The sequence below is a fragment of the Solanum lycopersicum genome, chromosome 8, assembly GCF_036512215.1.
Source record: "Solanum lycopersicum chromosome 8, SLM_r2.1".
Taxonomy (NCBI): domain Eukaryota; kingdom Viridiplantae; phylum Streptophyta; class Magnoliopsida; order Solanales; family Solanaceae; genus Solanum; species Solanum lycopersicum.
Genome location: NC_090807.1, coordinates 3585104 through 3606726, shown reverse-complemented (window position 1 = coordinate 3606726; position 21623 = coordinate 3585104). Strand labels below are relative to the sequence as shown.

The 21623-nt window shown below is 29.3% G+C and overlaps 2 protein-coding genes and 1 pseudogene across 7 annotated transcripts; all 3 read right to left on the bottom strand.

Moving 5' to 3' along the window:
* Positions 1 to 8185: 8185 nt before the first annotated feature.
* Positions 8186 to 10895, bottom strand: LOC138337078 (cellulose synthase-like protein G3; annotated as a pseudogene).
* Positions 10896 to 11977: 1082 nt separating this feature from the next.
* Positions 11978 to 14941, bottom strand: LOC101263438 (cellulose synthase-like protein G1). Its single transcript, XM_069287954.1, has 5 exons — positions 14926 to 14941; positions 13905 to 14245; positions 13055 to 13207; positions 12173 to 12307; positions 11978 to 12070 (listed from the first exon to the last, which is right to left on the bottom strand). Exons 1-5 carry the CDS (start codon positions 14939 to 14941, stop codon positions 11978 to 11980), a joined length of 738 nt encoding a protein of 245 aa, XP_069144055.1.
* A 1277-nt stretch (positions 14942 to 16218) lies between these two features.
* On the bottom strand, positions 16219 to 21623 carry ARF12 (auxin response factor 12). 6 transcript variants are annotated; one of them, XM_010326154.4, is made up of 15 exons: positions 21475 to 21623; positions 21129 to 21203; positions 20903 to 21018; positions 20167 to 20262; positions 19843 to 19899; positions 19580 to 19732; positions 19400 to 19484; positions 19190 to 19280; positions 18923 to 19087; positions 18483 to 18596; positions 18281 to 18353; positions 18038 to 18191; positions 17343 to 17926; positions 17044 to 17231; positions 16219 to 16780 (listed from the first exon to the last, which is right to left on the bottom strand). In XM_010326154.4, the coding sequence occupies exons 2-15, from the start codon at positions 21190 to 21192 to the stop codon at positions 16663 to 16665; spliced, it is 2058 nt and encodes a 685-aa protein (XP_010324456.1). In that variant the 5' UTR covers positions 21193 to 21203; positions 21475 to 21623; the 3' UTR covers positions 16219 to 16662.

Below are 21623 nucleotides of genomic sequence, written 5' to 3'. Positions count from 1 at the left end.
ACCTTATTAATCATATTGGTTTAAATTTATATATTTTGTGTAGTGTTTCACTTGATATTTTATATCTGTGTAATTTTCTTGTATTACATAATCATTTCTTTTTCTTCATTTTTCTTTTTCATGCACTTGAACCTATCACTTCTAGGGGTGGATTTTCATGATTTTAAACTCAATACTCTGATTAAGAGAAAAGAAATTTCAATTGTGTTATGATCAGTGTGGAATCAGGATTTTCAATAAGGGGTTCAAAATCTAAAAAAATAGACACACGAAATAGCTAGAGGGGGTTCGATATCTACTATAGATAACTAAAAATTATTTAACTATGTAAAAATAACATAATTTTTCGCCGAAAACGAATGAACCCCAAACTTGTAAGGTGGTTTCACCACTAGTTATGACTCATTTTTGTTCAAATTTACATATTAATAACTTAGGAGTTGTTTGATGTGAGGTATTAATCTCAAAAGATAAAATGAAAGATTATTCTATTCCATCATTTATAATTTAATAATAAAATAAATTATTTATATATGTAATAAATAATTTATTTCAAAATAATTAATTTCGAAATAAGTTATTTCGAACCGAACTACCTCTTAATATCCAAAAAGAAAAAAATTGAGGAAATTTAAGCTTTTATTTCTGTTTTTTTAATTTCGTGCAAATTACAGGAAGGTGGACAGATAAAAAAATTGCTTTAGGCGACCCATTAAAGGGAACCAAAAGAATTTTTTAAAGGAAAAAAGTGATTTTCAATAGTGACGTAATCGTGAAAAAAAATCTTTTTTTTTAAATTTTATTTTCTTAATTTTAAAATTAATTTGTAGTTGGTCGAAAAAGACATCCTCAATTATAATAAATCGATGACATATGGAAATATTGTATTATTTTTCTTTCCTTTAATCTCTTTAATATATTTTCTAGCTTTTAACTTTTTAACATTAAACTATTTTCTATAAATGACGATTATGTACCCAATAAGACTCAAACATTATCATAATAATAATAATAATAATAATAATAATAATAAATTCAATATAATATATCCTACTAGTAGTGTTTTGGAATCCGTAATACATATCGTTATCACATAAAAGTAGAGAGATTGTTAATTTTCAATAAGCTCTCAACTTCAAAAAAAAAATTCAAAACAGATTTAGAAAATACGAAATTAATGGGAATGACATGACAACTAAAAGGAAAGCAAAGCAACATATTATTCAAAAGGGAGAAAAAGGTCTCGTATACCCCTCAACTTTGTCATTTAGAGCTGATATACCCCTCGTTATAAAAGTAGCTTATATATGCCCTTACCATTATACAAACGGCTCACATGTATCCCTGCCGTTACAAAATGACTCACATATACCTTCATTTAACGGAAGTTAAAAAAATTAGTTTTAAGTTTATATTTGTTACTTCTAATTTTTTTAAAAAAATTATTTAGGGGTATATATGATTCTTCTATCAAAGTTCAAGGTATATTTTAATTTTTTTCATACATAAATTATTTTTTGACTTCTTTTATTATAATTATTTGAGTTTCTTATTCTTATTTTGTTTTTTTTCTTTCATTCCTTAGTTTAAATAAAAAAAATTTAAACTAATTTTTTGTGTGTATTGTAATTTAATTTCGTATTCGAAGAAAAAATTTGGTCATCTACAATAAGTTTTTCAAGAATATTAGTGAAACATAAATAAATTTGATTATCAAAATAATAATTATAAATTAGTCATTGAAACAAAAAAGAAGTAAAAAAAAATATGTTTGACGAGGATTAAATTTATTCATATGAAATTATATTTTTTAGAAAAAAAGAATAAAAATTTAGATTATAATTATTATCTTTTTCATTTCCATTAGAGGAAAAGGGTATATGTGAGCCATTTGTTTACAAGTAGGGGTATATATGAACCACTTTTATTATGAGGGATATATCAGCTTTAAATGACAAAGTTGAGGGGTATATCAAACCTTTTTTCTTATTCAAAATAAAATGACCCTAACAATAATACACGAAAAGCAACAATCATAATAGAAAATCAAAGACAAAAAAATTATAGAAATAATGTTATTACTACGTTAAGAAAGTGAAAACAGATACTGTCTACAAATTACTATATATCTAGCCTAATAACAGTATAACACTAATAATAATGAATAAATAATATAAGTTTATAAAAAGTTAACAATTTTGTTGTGTGTTTTAAATAATTTAGTTCTTATTGGGAATTGATGATTTAGTTTATTTTCTAATTATCAAATTTATTGGGTTTTCTTTTTTAAAAAAAAAAAAAAGCAAGTAGTGAGAAATCAAAATCACAAAATGGAGTCTGTGTTAGTATCCTTTATTCATATTATATATTAAGGAAAATTATGTACTTTAAAGTCATTATTAAATAATAAAAAGTAAACCTACTTTACTACTCTAAATTGTTTCATTACTGTGGATGGTGATTAGTTTGCTAATCCTTTGTTAATAAATAATAATATAACACTTCAATTAACTCTATTTGATCAATTTTATACAAGTACAACTATAAAGTATTTAAAATTTTAATTGAATTAAACTAAGATCGGTGAATTCTTTACCAGTCATTCATTAAATGGATAATGCACAAGTACCCCCTCAACCTATACCCGAAATATCAGAGATACACTTATACTATACTAAGGTCCTATTACCCCCTGACCTTATTTTATTAATAATTTTCCAACTCTTTTCGATCTACGTGATACTATTTTGTGGGCTCATTGTTGGTTGACTTTTTCTTAAAGATAGTGTCACGTAGGCTGAAAAGAGATAGAAATTACTTATAAAATAAGTTTAGGGGAGTAATAGAACCTTAGTATAGTACAAGTGTGTCTCTGAGATTTCAAACATAGGTTGAGGGGATATTTATGCATTTTCCCTTCATTAAATAATAAATACAAGTATTATAAATTTTCGATTTGATTGTTTCTCATGAATATTAAATCGAGTATGTAAAATGGGTAATTGGAAAGAACTTTAGTATAATACTAGTTCCATTCTAATGGGAAGAGAAAATACAAATTTATTACCATCTTAGTAGTAAGTAGAGAACAAAAATTGATTTAACATATGATTATATATATATAATATATGAATTATGATAGTTAATTAAAATAAATATATAACTAACTCAATCATTGGGAGCAAATATTGAAAATTTCAATTTGGAGTAAACTAGAATTTGATGATGAAAAACTCAACATTATAAGTTGTCCACCCAATAAAACTATTGTTAAAAATATGAATAATAAAAGTTTTGTTTAATTAATTCGAATTTATTCAAAATATTTTATTTTAGCGGATATCATACTTTTAATTAAATAAATAGGACTTCATTTTCAAAGATTAAACCTAGGGTTCAGAATGGTAAGCTTGTGAGGTTAAGAGTGGTTCAAGTTGATCGATTAAAAAAAAATTAGTTACCAGAGATGTTAAGAAAGTATAAAAAATAATTTAAATAAATACTCTTTATTAAGAAATGTAAAATATTTTTGCCCGACGGATAATATGAAATTTTAATCGAAAATATACCTAGAGAACAAATTAAGAATTTATATATATAATTATGTAGAAACTTCACTAAAAAAATATAAATAACAAATTTCGAACCCAACATAACAAATAACTATTTCGATAGAATTCAAAATTAGAATCCACAAAATTCATATTCTAAATCCTTCTTCTTTACTAACTATTCCAATTTAAATTTTAAAACCTCTAAATTGTCTTAATCCATGAAAAAAAAAGTATTTTCTCCACCTCCATTTTGGTCTATGAAAGTTACATATTATTATCATTATTTATATTATTTCTTAATTTATTTCTATATATGTAACTTTCATACACCTAAAAGGACCCACGAGAAATGAAATAATAACGAGCTTTTGCGTCATTTAAATTTTTATTCCAAAATATTTGAAGAAAAAAACACATTTACTCATTTACTTTTAACTTAATAACATTATAATAAAATTTAAATAGAAAACTTAAAGCATTATTCTTGACTGCAAATAAGATTTTGGAATCTTAGTGTCACTAGCTCTATAATTACTGTCCTAATCATATCAAATTATAAATAGTCTATGCATTAATTTTGTAAAAAGAAAAAGATTTATAGAATTATATCACTTATTGCCCTAGGGGATCTAAAATTTATAGTTTAAAAATTGTTATGACGACCTCAAATTAATAGTACAATTATATTTGAATTCATATTCAAATATTTAATAAGTTTATTAATACGTGTGTTATGTAAATTTCTATGATAAATATTAGCAGAAAATTTTCACATATATATACGAAAATTTTAATCTTAAAAAAATAATTTTCTACTTCTATTTCTTTTAAGAAGCAAAAGCTTTTTGCTTCTCTTCTCAATAGTAGAAAAATAACTGATGTGCTTCTATTTAAAAGCAATTTTATAGATTTGTCAAACGTCTAATTTTTTAAAAAAGTAATATTATTTTTTTAAAAAAAAAATATGCTTCTCGACTCCCAACAGCAAAGCGGAAAAAGCTCTTAATCAATTTCAGATAGAATTAACATTATATTTAGAGTTTGATTACCCATAAAATCTGGCACAATTGCTTCCATATTATTATAAAATATGCTCCCTTTTTGTTTGGCATTTAGTTGCTTAGTTCTTTCCAACTAATTAGTCTTTGTCTTAATCATCTATCATTGCCACCATTATCTTCCTAACCATTAGATTAATTATTATGTGTACTTAAAAATGCAAATTATAATATTCTAAATTTCAACTTGTGTACACATTTAATGTTCTTTTATAATTAATAAAATTAACATTTAAAACTAATAAAGCTATTGAATTTGTTTGAATTCATATGTCGATTTCTAACTCCACTCAATACGTATTTACCTCTTAAAATACCCTACATGTTATACATATGCACATGAAGTTTGTGGCTTTTAAATTTGGACATAATATATAAATATATTAATTAACTTGGTTTCAGCTGATATTTATATCCTTCAATTTCTGACATACACAAGTAGACATTTAAATTCGTATAAAATTAAGGGATAATGCCTAAGTACTCCCTCAACTTATGCCCGAAATCTCAGAGACACACTTATACTATACTGAGGTCCTATTACCCCCTAAACTTATTTTATTAATAATTTTTTATCCCTTTTTAGCCTACGTGACACTATCTGGTGGGCCCAACGATGGTTGACTTTTTTTTCAAACTAGTGCCACGTAGGTTAAAAAGGGGTAGAAAATTATTTATAAAATAAGTTCAGGGGGTAATAGGACCTTAGTATAGTATAAATGTGTCTCGGGGATTTCGGGCATAGGTTGAGGGGTACTTGTGCATTTTCCCTAAAATTAAATAAATAGACAAGCACGGCCTACACAACATAATATATGTAGAATGTCATGTAAAAAACAAAATTATCATTTAGGTCGATGTCACATAAGATGAATGCTTCTATTTGTTTAATTTTATAAAAGTTTAAATATCTACTTGACACATAGCGTAAAAGATATAGATGTTAGTTGATATCAATTTAAAATACACATTTACGTATCTTTCCTTTAATTTGTTAGTGAATGAATAAAGAAGCATATTCTTTAGATTTTTTTATTACTTTTTTTTAAAAAATATTATTCGAAAGAAAAGAAAATATAATGCATCCTTAATATCCCAGAAGTTGTGTATTTTAGAAAAATTAATTTACTAAATGTGATGTATGTTGTCCTTTTCTGTTTCTTTTCTCAAAGGAGGTAACGTTTAAAACAAAATAGACCATCAAATATATGTGTCTTTAAATTTAACTCAATAAATTTAGTTGTATTAAATATTTATAGTCGATTCTTTAATAAAAAAATATTGATTTTAGTGATACATTTTATTTATAATAATAAATTATAATATTATATTAAATTTATATTATATATTAAAAGCAAATTACATATGTAATATATATATATTATAATTATTTTTAAAAAATATATTATATTTATCGGTAAGAAATTAATACATTATATTATAAGTATATTAAAATGTCTAATTCATGTATTATCTATCAGTAAAACTTGTATTATATATGAATAATAAATTATTCTTTAATTTGTAATATGTATAAAAGCAATATTAGAAGTGTTCAAATGAGAAAAAATGTCATTACTGTAAATGATAAATATTTGCGTATATTATGTAAGTTTCTATCGATAAATATAAGACATATTTTTCATACACAATTAGTTAGTCATGATTATTTAAGAAGTGATATACATTCTTATTTTAATTTTGGTTAATTAGAATTAAATTTATTGAATTAATAAATCATATCCTCATATTGAACAATATTTTATAATATTTGACTCCAATTTTAATACTAAATTCAAACATGTTTTTGGATGATTTTAGCATAAATATGTACACATATGGCATCAAATTTATATTTTTTTTATGTAAAAAAAAAAAAATTAACTTGGACCACCTTAAAGGAGATTAGGAATATAATATCTTACCAAAAAAGAATAAATGATGGTGTTCAAATTGGCAACCATCAACTTTGAGAAATTAAAGAAAAAAATCTCCAAACTTCCCTATGAAGAAAACAAATTATTATTAATTGAAGTATAAAAAATTGCACAACATTTTTTTTTTTTAAAAAAAAGCACAATACTTGCTAAAATGCACATTTTAAAGAATATTTGATGTATAAATATGGATCATTCTACGTTGGCTTAATACAGATATACAATTACTTGAACTTGAAAATATTGAATTTCATTTAAACATTCAAATTATTATTTATTTCAATTGTTATTCGTACATAGTATGTACAATAAAGTATTTTCTGTTAAGCATTTTCTATTCAATGTTCTTTTAAAACAAAATTTTGTACGTATTCTCAAATGCATATTACATAAATAAAGTATTTACTTTAAATGTATACATATATCTTCTTTAATTTTATATATATATATATATATATATATCTTTTGGCTACGTAAGCTATTGATGAGATCATTGTGTAATCTTCAACTTTAAAAGCAAGATCCATCAATTACATTATGATAAAATATATGTAAAAATTGAGCCAGTTGGTGGTGGATTATGGATAATCTAAGGGGTTTAATTAGTGGTATACCACATCAGTAGAACACTATAAAGAAAAACAATATTTACCCGTTCAAATTTATATGAAACATTTTTTTTTAGGCTGCTTCGAATGTTACTTATCTCTAATTAAAAATAATTTAATTTTAAAAAATTTCTTTAACCTTTAATAAAATAATTTACCGTCAAAATTAGTACCTTATTTAGACCACAAAAATAAAAAGTATATTTTTCTTTTTTTTCTTAAATTTTTTACCTAGTCAAACAGTGCCATATAAATTGAATTGGACGGTATAAATTTGTAATAATCTTTTTAGCAATATATTTCAATAGTCAACCAAATGTGCATATATAATTGGTGATCTTTAGTTTCCACTAAAAAAAAATTGTAGTATAGGTTCATGTGGAATGAGAACTAGCTAGGGTAGATAAATTTTCTCAATCTAGTGAAACATTATAGTATTAAGATATACTAGCATTATCCATATTAATTAATAAAACCATTAATGGAATAGCATTAATAATAGGAGATGTGCAAATATGGAACTATATAATATACTCTTACATGGATAGTTTTTTTATTTTTGAAGGTTATGGAAGTAGCTTTCAAAAAAGCAAAATGGAAAAAATGTCCCCTTTTGATTAGCTAGTTTCCATGAGGGACAAAATTTATCCATCGTTAATTTCTATTATCAAAATTAGACTATGTAATATTGAATTTATTTGGTCAAAACACGTCTTTTATTGATGTAACAAACACTAGATATAGGTAAAATATATATATATATATTTTTTATAAAAAAAATCGCTACCTAGGCAGCGATTTTTATTATTTAAAAAAAAAATATTTTTTTAGAAAATAGATGCCTAGTCAGCGATTTCAATTTTAATTTTTTTTATAGTTTTCATTTTTGTTTTAGAAAATCGCTACAATTTTTTTTTTAAAAAAAATGGAAATCGTTACCTAGGCAACGATTTTTCTAAAAAAAATTCTTTTTAAAAAAGTGAAAATCGTTGTCTAGGTAACGATTTAAATTTTTTTTTAAAAAAAAATCACATTTTGCAAAATTGCTGCGGTAGCAGCGATTTTGCTATTTCTGGTGGAGTAAATCGCTGTTGTTTCAGCGATTTTACCATTTTGGCTGATATAAAATTTTATATACCGTTTCAAAATTTTTGTTAATATTTTATACAATTTAGGTTCCGAACTCATATTACGTATGTCCCACAGAAACAAACAAATTATGTAAAGACACACAGCTAAAAATGTAGAGATGATAGTAATTATTGGCAAACAATTTACTACTCCAAAACAAACAATAAGAGTGTTGAGAAATAATCCATCAAAGTTTTCCCCTTTGTAATAACTCACCAAATCTTTGACAAATGCCATTAAATTGATAATTAATATTGTTACTAATGGCACAAACATAGGTGAAGCAACTCCAAGCTCGATAATTCCTCGATTACACCTTGTAATTTGATCATGATCAACTACTTTGCTTGTTACGTTGAATTTCTGAGTGACTATACTAAAAACGTTTCATTAAGTACTCGATAATTCCAATAGGAAAGGATGATAACCCCCTCATAATCCACATTCTTTGATCACTCCACCACCTTTGTAACGATCCTTATGACATTGATGTAAAATTTAAGCAATAATCTTGCATGTATGCTCCAAGAAATAGAAAAATATGCAACAAAGACATGGACTAGAGATCTTAAGTCAATATTATACAAAATGTGAGCTTATGAAATCAAATTATACACTTATAATAGTTCTAATGAAGATCTGATATCATGATTAGTTTTAAAAAAAAAGTACTAACACTTTTGGTCCCTCAGTTATTGATAAATTCTTAGTTTATTCTTTGTGATATCTGATTAAACATATTTAACCTTCAATTAATTGAAATATACACTTTTGATACCTTTTCCTTCTGTATATTCATGAATTACCACATTTGTTATCTATTTCACCATATATTTACTCTTGCAGTATGTTAAGCATGTATTATTATTCCGGGTTTGATGGTAATATAGTTCTAAAAAGAGTCCAAATGCAACATACTAATGGGACTAAAACACACATTTTAATTGATTAAAAGTTAAATTTATTTAATCAAATATCAAATTTATATAAAAAATGATACCTCCAAATTTTTTTTTAGATAAATCAAGAAATACCTTTGGGAAAATGGGAACTCCACTTAGAAGAGTGAGTTGAGGAAGTAAAGCATAGATAGTTATGGGTATATGGAGTGAATGGGCCAAAATGTATAGTGAATGTAAACATTGGGCCATTATTGGGCCCACATGGCCCATACCAAATGTAAGTGGGCTGTTTTTTTATAAAGCCACTTCAATGAGGCCCACAGCCCATCTCTTCATTTGAATAAGCACATCATTGAGTGATAGAGGTAATGTAGGGGTGTGCATCGTTCGGTTTGGTTCGGTTTTACATATAATCGGTTCGGTTTATCAGTTTTCGGTTTTAAAATATACTAACCCAATAACAAACCAATAAAAAAAAATTTATCGGTTTTTGATGTTATCGGTTCGGTTTCGGTTAACCCAATAAGAAAATGTCGATCAAATAATATATAATAGTACGTATGTTATAATTACATGTTACCAACTTACCGCCAAAACATAATAGAAAACTTTGAATACTGATCAAATTACTAATATTCACAAACTTGCAAAAGCTATCGCCTACAATTACGAACTAGAATTAAAACTAAAATAAAATATTTCGATGAGACAATCTTGAACAGTTGCTTGATCCACCAGATAACCAACAAAGTTCTCACCAATTTCCTAACCAAAAAATCACATAGCCTGAAAAGCTAATATTGAATCTGTTTATGTATCAAATTATGTATATTTAATATTGAGGAAGGGTAAAGTAGTAAATAATTATCGTCTTATTGGGTTATAGGTTTACCCAATAACCCAATAGGATAAACCGAAACCAACCCAATAACCCAAAATTTATTTTTTCTAATCCCATTAAAAACCCAATAACCCAATAACATTTTATTGATTCGGTTTATTGGTCGGTTCGATTTTTGCACACCCCTAGGTACATGCCCTAAAAATGCTGGCCTTTTAGGGTTGCAAAATATTGATTTCCAACCTTCACAATGAAGTTGATAACCAGTGTAAATGTCTTCCACCAATGATCCATATCTAAAGCCCATCTACATATCTTTTGGTTGTTACTATTGTCCACAACAAACTTTTTGTGTTTTTTTTTTCTATGCTAAGAAGTGTAAAGACTTGTTTCGATGTGATCGTGTAATAGTCAAGAGGTCATAAGGTTAGGTCAATAATTGAGCATGTAGAGGATAAGGTATGGATACATTCAGACTCATATTTTTTATTCAGACCACATATACGAGCTAAAAGCTTAAACGGGTATAAATAACTAAGTTTTGAATTTGATAAATCATAAGTTGTAGTAGAATTCTGAACTCGAACCTGTATAGTTCAAATTCTGAACCCGACTTATGATGAAAAAGATAAAGAACTATGACTTGTACAACATACCTTGAAACCCTAATTAGTTTGGTTCTCATAGTTGAAACTTGCCATTTGGTGAGCTTGCTCTAAAATAGTTTGGGCCTTAATGGGCTTGTTCACAACATGATCTTGAACCATTTCTTGTTGCACGAACGATGACGGCCCACCGTAAAAAGCCCGATGTTTTGAAAAAGCACCCGGTGCCCATATAATTTGGGCCACAAAGCCCATCCATGTCCATTGGATTCCCATGGGCCAGAGCTTTAAACTCACTTGCATAGATATCGGCCCAATTAAGCCCATTATTTCCTTATTAATCATCCAATTGGAATGACTATCTTAAAATAAAATTTTAACACTATGTTTGGATTATCGTTATTTATTATATTGTGTTGTATCGTTATAATACCTAAAATGTTTGTTTTGATTGTTACTTAAAACGTATTGTATTATATTGTTAAATTTCGTTGTTACGTAACAATGAAAACCTCTATTTTATGGAACAACCAATTTGGTGTGTTCCCATTGTTACTTAATTTCTTTTTCCAATTATATATTTACATAATATTTCAAAATACTATTTTACCTTTTATCTTAATTATTTAAATCTAGTCAAACCTCCTACCCTAAAATAATTAGGATATTTTAGTAAATTTATAAATTACAAAATAGCACGATACGATCAAATTAACCAAACAATTAAAATGTTATTAAACAACAACAAACAATACAGTCTAGTCAAACATTGTATCTACCATACAATACAATACATTATGAAACAATGGGTAACAATAATCCAAACAAAGTGTACACTTCTCAGTTTATGAGAAAATTTTAGCGCCTCAGAACTTTGCACGTATGCTAAAGGCAAGAACACTACATCAAAAATGAGTTTTAGTCGTAATTAATTAGTAATTGCCGCTAAATATGTATTTTTAGCGGCAATTAACACTCTTTGTATATGTCCCTAAAGGTTTCAGCGACATTGAATCTAAGGACACTTAACTAATGTCGGTAAAGACTTTAACACTCTATATGAATGTGTCTTTTATTGCCGCTAAAAGTTATTTTTGTTGTAGTGAAAGTGTCAAATATTACTAGAAATTAAATAGTGTCTACTGACATTTTCCAGTCATATTCTTGAAAAATAGTCTTTGTTATGAAATTTCAAATTACACAAGTGAAACAGTCTAACTAGAAAAAGACTCTCTCTATTACTTTGAGAAGAGAATCGTTGGTTTGACCGACGAACTACATGAGAAAATAGACCTTCTTTCTTTGAAGCAAGATTTTTGGAAAGTAACAATTCCATTCAGTTCACTTTCGGAAAATTTGCTGGTCGCCGATTAGTTCGTTATGCGCCGCCAGTGGCCTCAACTCAAAGGCGCAGATTGATCTCTCTGATTGAGCCTGCATTCATTTATTTATATTCAACTTGACACGTGGAAAGGGCTTACATGAGTCTATGACATTATCTTAAATTTCATTTTTTGGAATTCGAAACTTTAACACAAATTTTATGGCATGTTTTAAGATAATGGCTTTGAAATGGTGAGGGGAAGTTTTGCTTTTCTGCCTTGAAATATAGACAAGATTTGGCATAAAAATATTTTTAGTGTCTCTGTCTTTGTTGTTTGCCAATAAAACCTGCTTGAACAATTTTTGGGTAAAAAAGAAAGTGAGTTATATTATGAAAGGATTATAATAAGTTATATACAATCATTATTCACTACCAAGTTACATTATAATATACAGTATGTAATATACCTAGGCCTCATAAACAACCTAATAGGATCCGAGTCATCCTTAAAGTTATACGAGTTCAATAAAATTTAATAATTTTGATTCAAATCACCTTATACGTTTACATTAATTATAATCTATCTAGAATTCAGTAAATTAAAAAAAAGTATAATTTATAAATTACAAACCACGAGTTTATCTTTATAGCTTGATAAGTGACTTGTATGAACACTTTTTACTTACCAATCCTTATAAGTTTAATACATTGTACAAATTATGCTAATATATAAAACTTAAAAAATCATTATAAAATAGTGAGTTCATCTAATGAATTATGGATTCAAAAGATTGACTAATTTATGAGTTCTAAGTTCTAAACAATATAATTATTTTTGTTATGCATAAATTATTTATGCATATGTATTAAGTAATTCTTAACTCACATAGTCAAAAATATTAAATTCTACCGAACCCGTTATTTAAACTTTAGCTTCGTTCTTGACAACAATAATAACATTATCATATATGATCTTATAAAATGAGGTCTGAAAAAAATAAAATATCCACGAATTGATCTTATCCCTAACTACCTTATACAAAAATATAAAAATATTTTCAATAAACTATTTTTTTAAAAAAAAAATCACAAACCTGAATAATAGAGGGATGATGATGGGGAGTAAATCCATCAGATGAATATTTGGTATAAGCTTGTTGTTCATCTTCATAGCTAATATACTCTTCATTTACTTTTCCTTTCTCCACAACATTATTTATTCTAGTAATCATGTTTCCATACATCAACTGCATGGATACATACAAAAATAATTATTGCTCATATATATTATTTTGAGTTTAGTAAATATATTTATATTATCATGTATGGCATGTAATGAATAAACCAAACAAACTACTTCTACATATCTTGTGGGTCTAATGCTGGTTGACCTTTTTCTTCAAGCTAGTGCCACGTAGATCGAAAAGGATAAAAATTTACTTCTAAAATAAGTTCAGGAGGATAATAAGACCTTAGTATAGTATAAATGTCTTTGTGATTCCGGGCATAGGTTGAGGGGATATTTGTACATTTTCCTACTTTTTTTATACGAAAGGTGGAATATTACGTGTTCCGATTAGATTACTTTGTTCTAAAAAGAATGATATATGTTTGATTTATATTTTTCTTTTATTATCTTCTCATAAATTTTACTTATTATATTTTAAGATGTTAAGTTTCAAATATTTTACAATGTGATACTACACAAGTATTTTTAAATTATGATCGAAATTTCAGAGAGATTTCTTATCAAACTATGGTTCCATTACCCCAAACTCATTTTTTTTAGTAATTTTGTAAACTTTTTTATTTAAGTGACACACTTCATAACTCTACACAATTGATATGTGTGAGAGATATTTGGATACCTGAAATTATTAAAAAAAAATGAGTTCGAAGAAGGTGCATCTATGAGATAACTGAAACGCAATAAATATAAAATACCTTAATTTTATGAGACTGAGAATTTTTGAAATAATTATCAGAACTGAAATATGCATCTGGACACCTTTCCACTACTCCATTTTCCCTGCAAAATGGTAAACAGTACACACCGAATCTCGCGGCCTCCGCGAGAGCAAACAGAGTAAGCTCCGATCCACGGTCATCTGACACGTATATCGAGAACTTCTCTGTCGAGTAATCATATGCCAACACGAACAGAACCGTGTTGGCTACATTAATCGGCGGCTCCCTATATGGGTCCGCCGTACATATAAAAACATCAAGCTTCTTATATGGTAAGCATTTAAAATATAATTTCTCTTTTATCCTTATTGGTCCCACTTAATTTTTTGATACATTTATGAGGAGAGAGAAAAGTGAATTACTTTTTTGAAGGGAAATTTGATAAATATTTCAAAGTATTCATTATTTCTTAAACTCCGTATCAAATCAAATATTGCCACATAAAATGGAACGGAGAAAGTACTCATAATTATTAAGTACTCCTAGATAGTAGGTAGAGGCTTGGAGATATCATTGATGCTCAATTAAACAATCTTTGTTAAAAAGTTACGTATATTATAATAGCAATAATAATTATGCATTAGTCTGGATAAAATAATTTGGAATTTGCAATACAAACTCTTATCAATTAAATAAGAGAGACGTACTCGAATGGTAAACATTTCTCAATCTCTAATCCTAAGATTAGAAATTCGAGTCACCAAATAAGTAAAAGAATAATAAAATAATTTTTGTGATGCAATAGCCAACGTAATGGCCAAATTTAAATCATGTATGACTTCAAAAGTGGTGCATGTGATGGTCATGCATGAGTTCACATTAATGGATTATTGAGGTGCATTTTAAGGTCCATCGTTCCATGCAGAATTACATAGATCAAATTATCTCAAACGATTTTTTTTTTTATTTTTCTCGATTATTTATATTTTTTTTATGTACTTAATCAATAATCTTATCTAATCTTGTATGTTCGTAAACTTACATTATTTTTTCTTACTCTTATATTTCACCATGGATGACGAAATTTCTTAACAATATGCATACATATTCTTGGGTTATTTAGATTTTGAAGTTTATGTATTATACTACGATCTCAAGTTGTATCAACTATCAAGGTAAACTCATAGGGATGATCAAGATGAAAATATGTCAAATATTCATCCACATTTGATGTTTCATCAAAACAAATAATTTAAAACTGATAATAAATAATATTTTATTTAAGTGAAAATGCATATTAACGAGTATAAAAAAAAATACGTATTTTTGCATTAATTAATTTAGTGTAATTTTGAGTACAATAAACCCTTGTAGTAAATTGGCCCCTTCTCTAGACCTTGCACATAGAAAAAGCTTTAGTACACCGAATTATTTTTTTTTTTTTCGAGTTTAAATTTAAGGTTCTAGAAGCTTTCTAGTCAATGAAGTGAGGTGTAGGGTTCCAAAGATATATGGTGATTCCAAATTCCAATTCATGTATATATAAACTATACAACATAGAATTAGTGAAGTTCAAAGTCAAGGTACTATAATCTATATGTTACATATAATTTACTATAATAACATATCTATACACAACAAATATATTATTGATGGTGTATATGTTGGGTATATTTTGGCCATATATAAATACGCCGAAGTCATGTGTGGCCCCTTATTGATGGTGTACATGGTTAAAACTAAATAAAAGAATATCTAAAATTGAAGTGTAGCTTGATATTATATTTTACATGAAAAAATAATAACAAGCATTATATTATTTTTTGTTTTTTTTTGTTCGTTGTCTCGTACCAGTATTAAAGTTTCTCTAATTAAGAATCGCATCACGTAAAAACTCATTCTTGAAAAGCACTCCTACTTTGAATTTTTTCTAATACTCAAAGCAAAAGCAAAATCTCTGATTAAAAAGATAATATCATCATCCGTTGCACCATATCTACGATCAAACATATGCCTTCATCTCACTTCATTGACTATCTAAGTCAGGATTGTTAATAAGCAATGTTAATTATGAAAAATCATACAAACATATAAAACATTATGACAATTAACGGTATCATTTTTTTCAAAAAAAATAATTATATCCATATTCTCATTCAAATTAATATTAATATACATATATCATAAAACATTCTAACGAAGCAGTGTCAGAAGACACGATACAAAAGAGGATGACATAATCGCAAGAAAGAAACAAGACAACTATAATCCATTGTGTTTACACCAAACCACATGAATATGCAATGGTCAAGTAACAAAATGAGGTGAGAATCCATTTAAATCAAACAAATTTAAGCAATAAACACACATATATAGAATATACGTCTCATATACTTATTGATTTTACATAAAACACTCGGTGTGAGTAAGTTTTTCATGTTGTAACAATGAGTAAGTACAACTATAGAGATACAACAATCAAACTTCCACCAGAATCATAAAGTTACATATACACAAGCTTCTAATACTAATAACTCCACTAAATGATGAAAAAAGATTCAACTATTTGCTTGTTATCAAGCTTATTCAACAAGACGACATAGTCTCATCCTCTACGCGTTATTATTGAAGATTGCAGATACCTGTTGTAAGTCAACAAGGCCGAAACTTTTTAAGAAATGAAGCTCACAATTGGGAAAACGCGATCAAGGACTTTTTAAGATGTATGAGGGATTTTAGTACAAAGGATATAACTTAGAAAGGCAAGTTGCAACCTTTATTCTCTTCCAAATTTTCATGTTGAAGCAGTTGTCTCACTTTCTAAACAAGACGGCGATTTGGTTCCTGCACTGAAACTTTTCATGTCTTGACTAGAACAAATGAAGATCCTCTTCGCGATGTTGCAGAACTCTCTGTGAATAATTGAGCACCATATTATGATATGCAAAGTATGAGAGATCTTACATGTAGCTATAAAATAATTCACGGACCGAGCTAGCTTATGAGTTTACGGGTCTAATGTATTAAGAAATTTACTTGATGTTGTAGGAACCCAGTTATATTTTTATATATTAACTTGAAATTGTTGTAGGAACCCATAAACCTCAAATCCTAGATTCACATATGAACTACATACTTTTAATTGTAAGTTGTAAATGGAGAAAGAATCACTTACGACCAAGGATAATCGCCCATAAGCATCATGTCACCTTCATCATCTGTAAAAACGATCTCCCATTTATTTCGTGCGTGGAGCTCTTCCTGGATATCGAACAACTCTTCGAGTTCTCTTAGGAGCTCATCATATCCATTCAGTTTTGTTAAATCCACAGCACGTCCCACAGCCACCCCTTGCATTTGAACCTTCTCAAGGAATTCATGTAAGTTACAAATTAATTTTTAATTCTATTGATGCTTTGGAGTAGTAACGAACATGGAAAAACACAATTTACTTTCTCGTTTTGGTTTTCATACCTTGGTGCGAGTTCTGGTGGAAGAAACCTGCTTGATGTGAACCTCCTTTGGTGGTGGATTCAGCTGCTCTTGCTTCTGATCTTCAGAATCTCTTGAAAGGCCAGAGTTGTCTTCTGAATCACCAGCAGAAGTCAAGTTTCCAGAGCACCCTTCAGCAGAGCCATCAGAATTGTTGGCTGGTTCTAGAGGCGGATTCTCATTAACAGAACCAAATGAGGGACATTTCAAGTCAATACCAAACAATCTACAGGATGTAATTGTACCACATTTTCTCTCATCATCTAGACTAGGAAGCAGGAGATCGTTCTGCTTTCCGAATTGTGAGGACGCAAAGCTTGGAAAAGCAGGCCGAGGTGAAGCACTTTTACTGGCTTCTGTCTCATCCAAAAGCATATTCAAAGAAGCGTTTACTTTAGAAGCTGACCAAATTCCATCGACACGAGCCTTAAAAGTACTGTTTGTGGCAGTTGAATTTGTTTGTGAAGTATGCAAGGAAAATGGATTATCACTACTTTGTCCTTCAATAACGGGGTTAAATTGCGCTGAGGGAATCCAAGCGGCTAGTGCAGCAGCAGGAACAGGTTCTAGCAGGAAAACAACGGAATAATAATCAAGAAAATGAAAATAGAAAACCAAATAGGAAGACTAAAAAAGTTTAAAAACATGCCATAGATTATGAATATGCTTGTTTCCACCTGAAGATTTGGGTTCGTTATGTGCTCGATGCCTTTTATTCTTCACCCCCATTGGTGGAACGAGAGGAGTAGCGACTGATGCCACAAATGGTTCGATGTCCCAAGGAGAAACTCTGTCAGGTCTTGGAACAGACGCAGGCTCATCCCATTGAACCTGGAAATATGGAAGAAAAATAATGAAATTTTACATCAATCCAAATGTATTGATTCATTCAATGTCGACAACAACCATATTATATCCACCTTCAATGATCGCCATTTTGAATCTTTCCACTGTGAGGAACTATCTTCAACTCCTACTATGGTACCTGTAAATCTGGGAAATTACGAAGGAACAACCAAAGAAAAATATAATTGAGATCAGAAATGCAGCATATTGAGCAACTTTATACGGTAGAGAAACATCTCGTTAATTTGAGCTTCAATAAAGTTGATGTTTTACCACCTTTTCTCAGGAATCTCTTCCCCTTCAAATTTCATCTTGAATCTCATGCCAACTGAATACCGATGCTTAACAGCCTCGAGATATTTGTTTAGACCTATGATAAACTGACTTGTTCTGAAGATTTTCCATACACAATATTGAGAACATAGGCAACATTTAGCATATTCTCACCCAAAAACAAAACTAATTCCAACATTGCTGAAAGGACATAACAAGGGCAGCCTGGTGCGTTAACCTCCCGCAATGCGAGAGGTCCAGGGAAGTGCCGGACCACAAGAGTCTATTGTATGCAACCTTACCCTGCATTTCTGCAAGAGGTTGTTTCTACAACTTGAATTTGTGACCTCTTGGTCACATGGTAACAATTTTACCAGTTGCGCCAAGGTTCCCCTTGACATCTAAAGTTCAATCTTTTAAGAAAAGGGATGCATAAGAGAAACCTCGGTTTGTAATAAACGACAAACATAGTCTGGGTCGTCACAGCATGAGATGCAGTAGCTAACACTCCTAGGTGCATGCTCTGACTTGAAATCACTGATTGTGGCATTGAGCTCGGTTGGCGAGCAAGTCGTCTAATTCCTATTCGGACTTCACCTTTTCCACTCCTAAACACAATATATTTGCAGAACATAATGAATAAATAGTGACAATTGTGACGTATATGATAGATTTAAACCGCAATAGACATATAAGCACCAGATATAAACCTCAAGAATACAAAAGAATCCCCCGTAACTAATCTCTTCGAGGAAACAAAGGTACTCCACCCTGTGGTAAGTAAATGCCTCCTGGGTTGGCCTGCTAGTCAAGAATCAAGAGTGAGCACTTGAGCCATATAACAATTTGATGACGTTTCATCGCTATCATATTTTTGTGGTTGTCAAACCAAATTGGACTACTAGTTGTCAAATAATTACCTCTAAATATATGTTTAAAATGCCACTCGAAGCCATGAAGGTCCTTGGCGACCAATTCCTGTGCTGGAGTCGCTTGGGTCATGTCCTGCATTAAAAATTATAGCATCATAAAATCAACAGGTAATGCATTTCAAAATGGACAGACTATAGAATGTAACAACAAATGAACAAATATATTACCAGGGGAGGCAGGCATTCGTTAGCATGTTTTCTGAGAATGGAAAATCCACCGTGAGTGCTCGTATCAGACGCAGTTAGAACCTTGCAGAAGAAATGAACTTTGGGCCTCGGAGGCTCGGGCAGGGACAGATCAGGACTAGTCGGCTCAACTTGCTAAATTGGATGAAAGCAATTATAGGAAAATTGGCCAACAGAACATAATAGACCAAGTGAACACAACAGAGTTTCATACAAGCAAGAAAGTAGGTTCTTTAAGTTCTTACATCTGCTTCGGGCAACAAAGCAATCTGTGCATAAACCTCATCAGAGTCTTGTTCAGCCTACAACAAATTTTCAATGAGAAAGTCCTCATTATAACTTCTTTTTTCTTCAGAAATGACCTGGAATTAGCTATGAACTTCATCGCTAATCTACGTCGAAATAGCTCGTACCTAACAAAATTATTTGATTGTAGTTCAACTACAAAATTTGTTTGTTGCTAATTCTTCTTTTTTTTTTGGTAGTCTATTTATGCATGAACTTAATACATAGAAACATTACTGTTTAACTAAACTAACCAAGAAAACAGTGAAAGTACAGCTAATTACCAGAAGTTGAATGTGAAGAACGCGACAAAGGATCTTTGGTTGCAGATTGAACAATGGTATGCTCTGATTCAGCTCCTGATTTGTTGATGCCTCCAACTATCCATACCACAAAATCAAACTCATGAAAAACAACAATAACGTATATGGCAAACTTATGCACTACATCCACCTATTGGGGCCCCACTGAATCCAAATTTCGCACCGAATAATCTAGTTAGCACTCCATAACAAAGGAGACTTTATACCAAGTAGAGCTCCATCACGAGACCTTTGGTTAAGTACGAAAGGAATATGTACCACTCCATCACAAACCTTGTTACTTCTGCCTCTGATTCAAAACAAAATTAGTACCTATAATACCCACATTGGGACAACTTAATCCGCATTCACACTTGAAAGCCCAGTAAAGTGCTTACTAACAAACGAGACCTCTTGTTGTTAAGGATGAAATGTGTACTTACCACACCACCATTGTTAGTTCCACCTCTCATTCAAAACCAAAACTGAAACAAATTTATACCTACACTTACCCGCATTGGTACCACTAAATCGGTATTCACGCTGGAAAGTACCTAAAACCACTCCTTAACAAAGGCGATCCCGTATCCAACAGAGGTGAACACGAGACCTCTATTTAAATCCGAAAGAGTACATACCATTCCACCACAACCCTCCTAAATTACGCTACTGATATAAAACCAAACTTCAAACAAAAAGAAGTAAAAAAAATACATACTTGTTCCATATGACCTTGTGGGAAATAGTAAACCCTTTCTTCATTTTTTGGAACATCAACTAATGGACCTGCACACAATCTCCATAACTCTTGGCACAATTCATCTTCACCTGAAACTTTTTCCACAACAAATTCAAAAGTAAATATATTAACAACCAAAAAAAAAACTGAACTTTTTTAAATAAAACCCCCAAAAAAAATTTAAAAAATAAATTAAGAATCAAACCTTCTGCTAAGAAATTGTGTTGCTGATGCTGCTGGTTTGACATAAAAGACCCTTGATTCTCCATTAAATGGAATTCTGAATAAAAAATCTACAATGGCTCAAGAAATAACTTTTTGTAGGCTAAAGTAACTTCATTTCTCTAAATGGGTATCATTTTTTTTGGCAATAGATGTTCTTGAACTATATTTTATATATATTTATGATTAAAAGTTTGTATCTTTGTCACAAATGAAAATTAGAAACAATTTTAGAATTAGGAACTCTAAATCTTGCATTTACACAAGAATAAATTTCTTAATAATAATAAATAGAGTTAAAAAGAAAAAAAAATTGCATATTTGGACACCCTTTAAAGCGGAGGAGTTAAAGCTGAAAACTTTTCTAATTCCACCGGCGGTGACGGAAGCTGCCGGTGATCGGTGATAGTAACCGGCGTTAAAAAAACAGAGCTTTTTCTTGCTGTTTCAGAGAAGTAGACATACAGTGTTTTAATTT

Bases quoted from the DNA above. Each gene is read 5' to 3' on its own strand.
- LOC101263438 (XM_069287954.1), bottom strand. The intron at 12,308-13,054 runs GTTTGTGATTTT...TTGTTCAAGCAG, and splicing joins ATCATCCCTCTATTATTCAG to GTTTTATTGGCAAACAACAA. The intron at 12,071-12,172 runs GTGTTAAAGTTT...AAATGAATGCAG, and splicing joins TAAAACATGCCATAAAATTT to GCTCAATCAGAGAGATCAAT.
- ARF12 (XM_010326154.4), bottom strand. From the start codon at position 21,192: ATGGAGAATCAAGGGTCTTTTATGTCAAACCAGCAGCATCAGCAACAC. The intron at 20,263-20,902 runs GTATGTATTTTT...TGGTATGGATAG, and splicing joins CACAAGGTCATATGGAACAA to TTGGAGGCATCAACAAATCA. The intron at 18,354-18,482 runs GTGGTAAAACAT...GTAATTTCCCAG, and splicing joins GAAGAGATTCCTGAGAAAAG to ATTTACAGGTACCATAGTAG.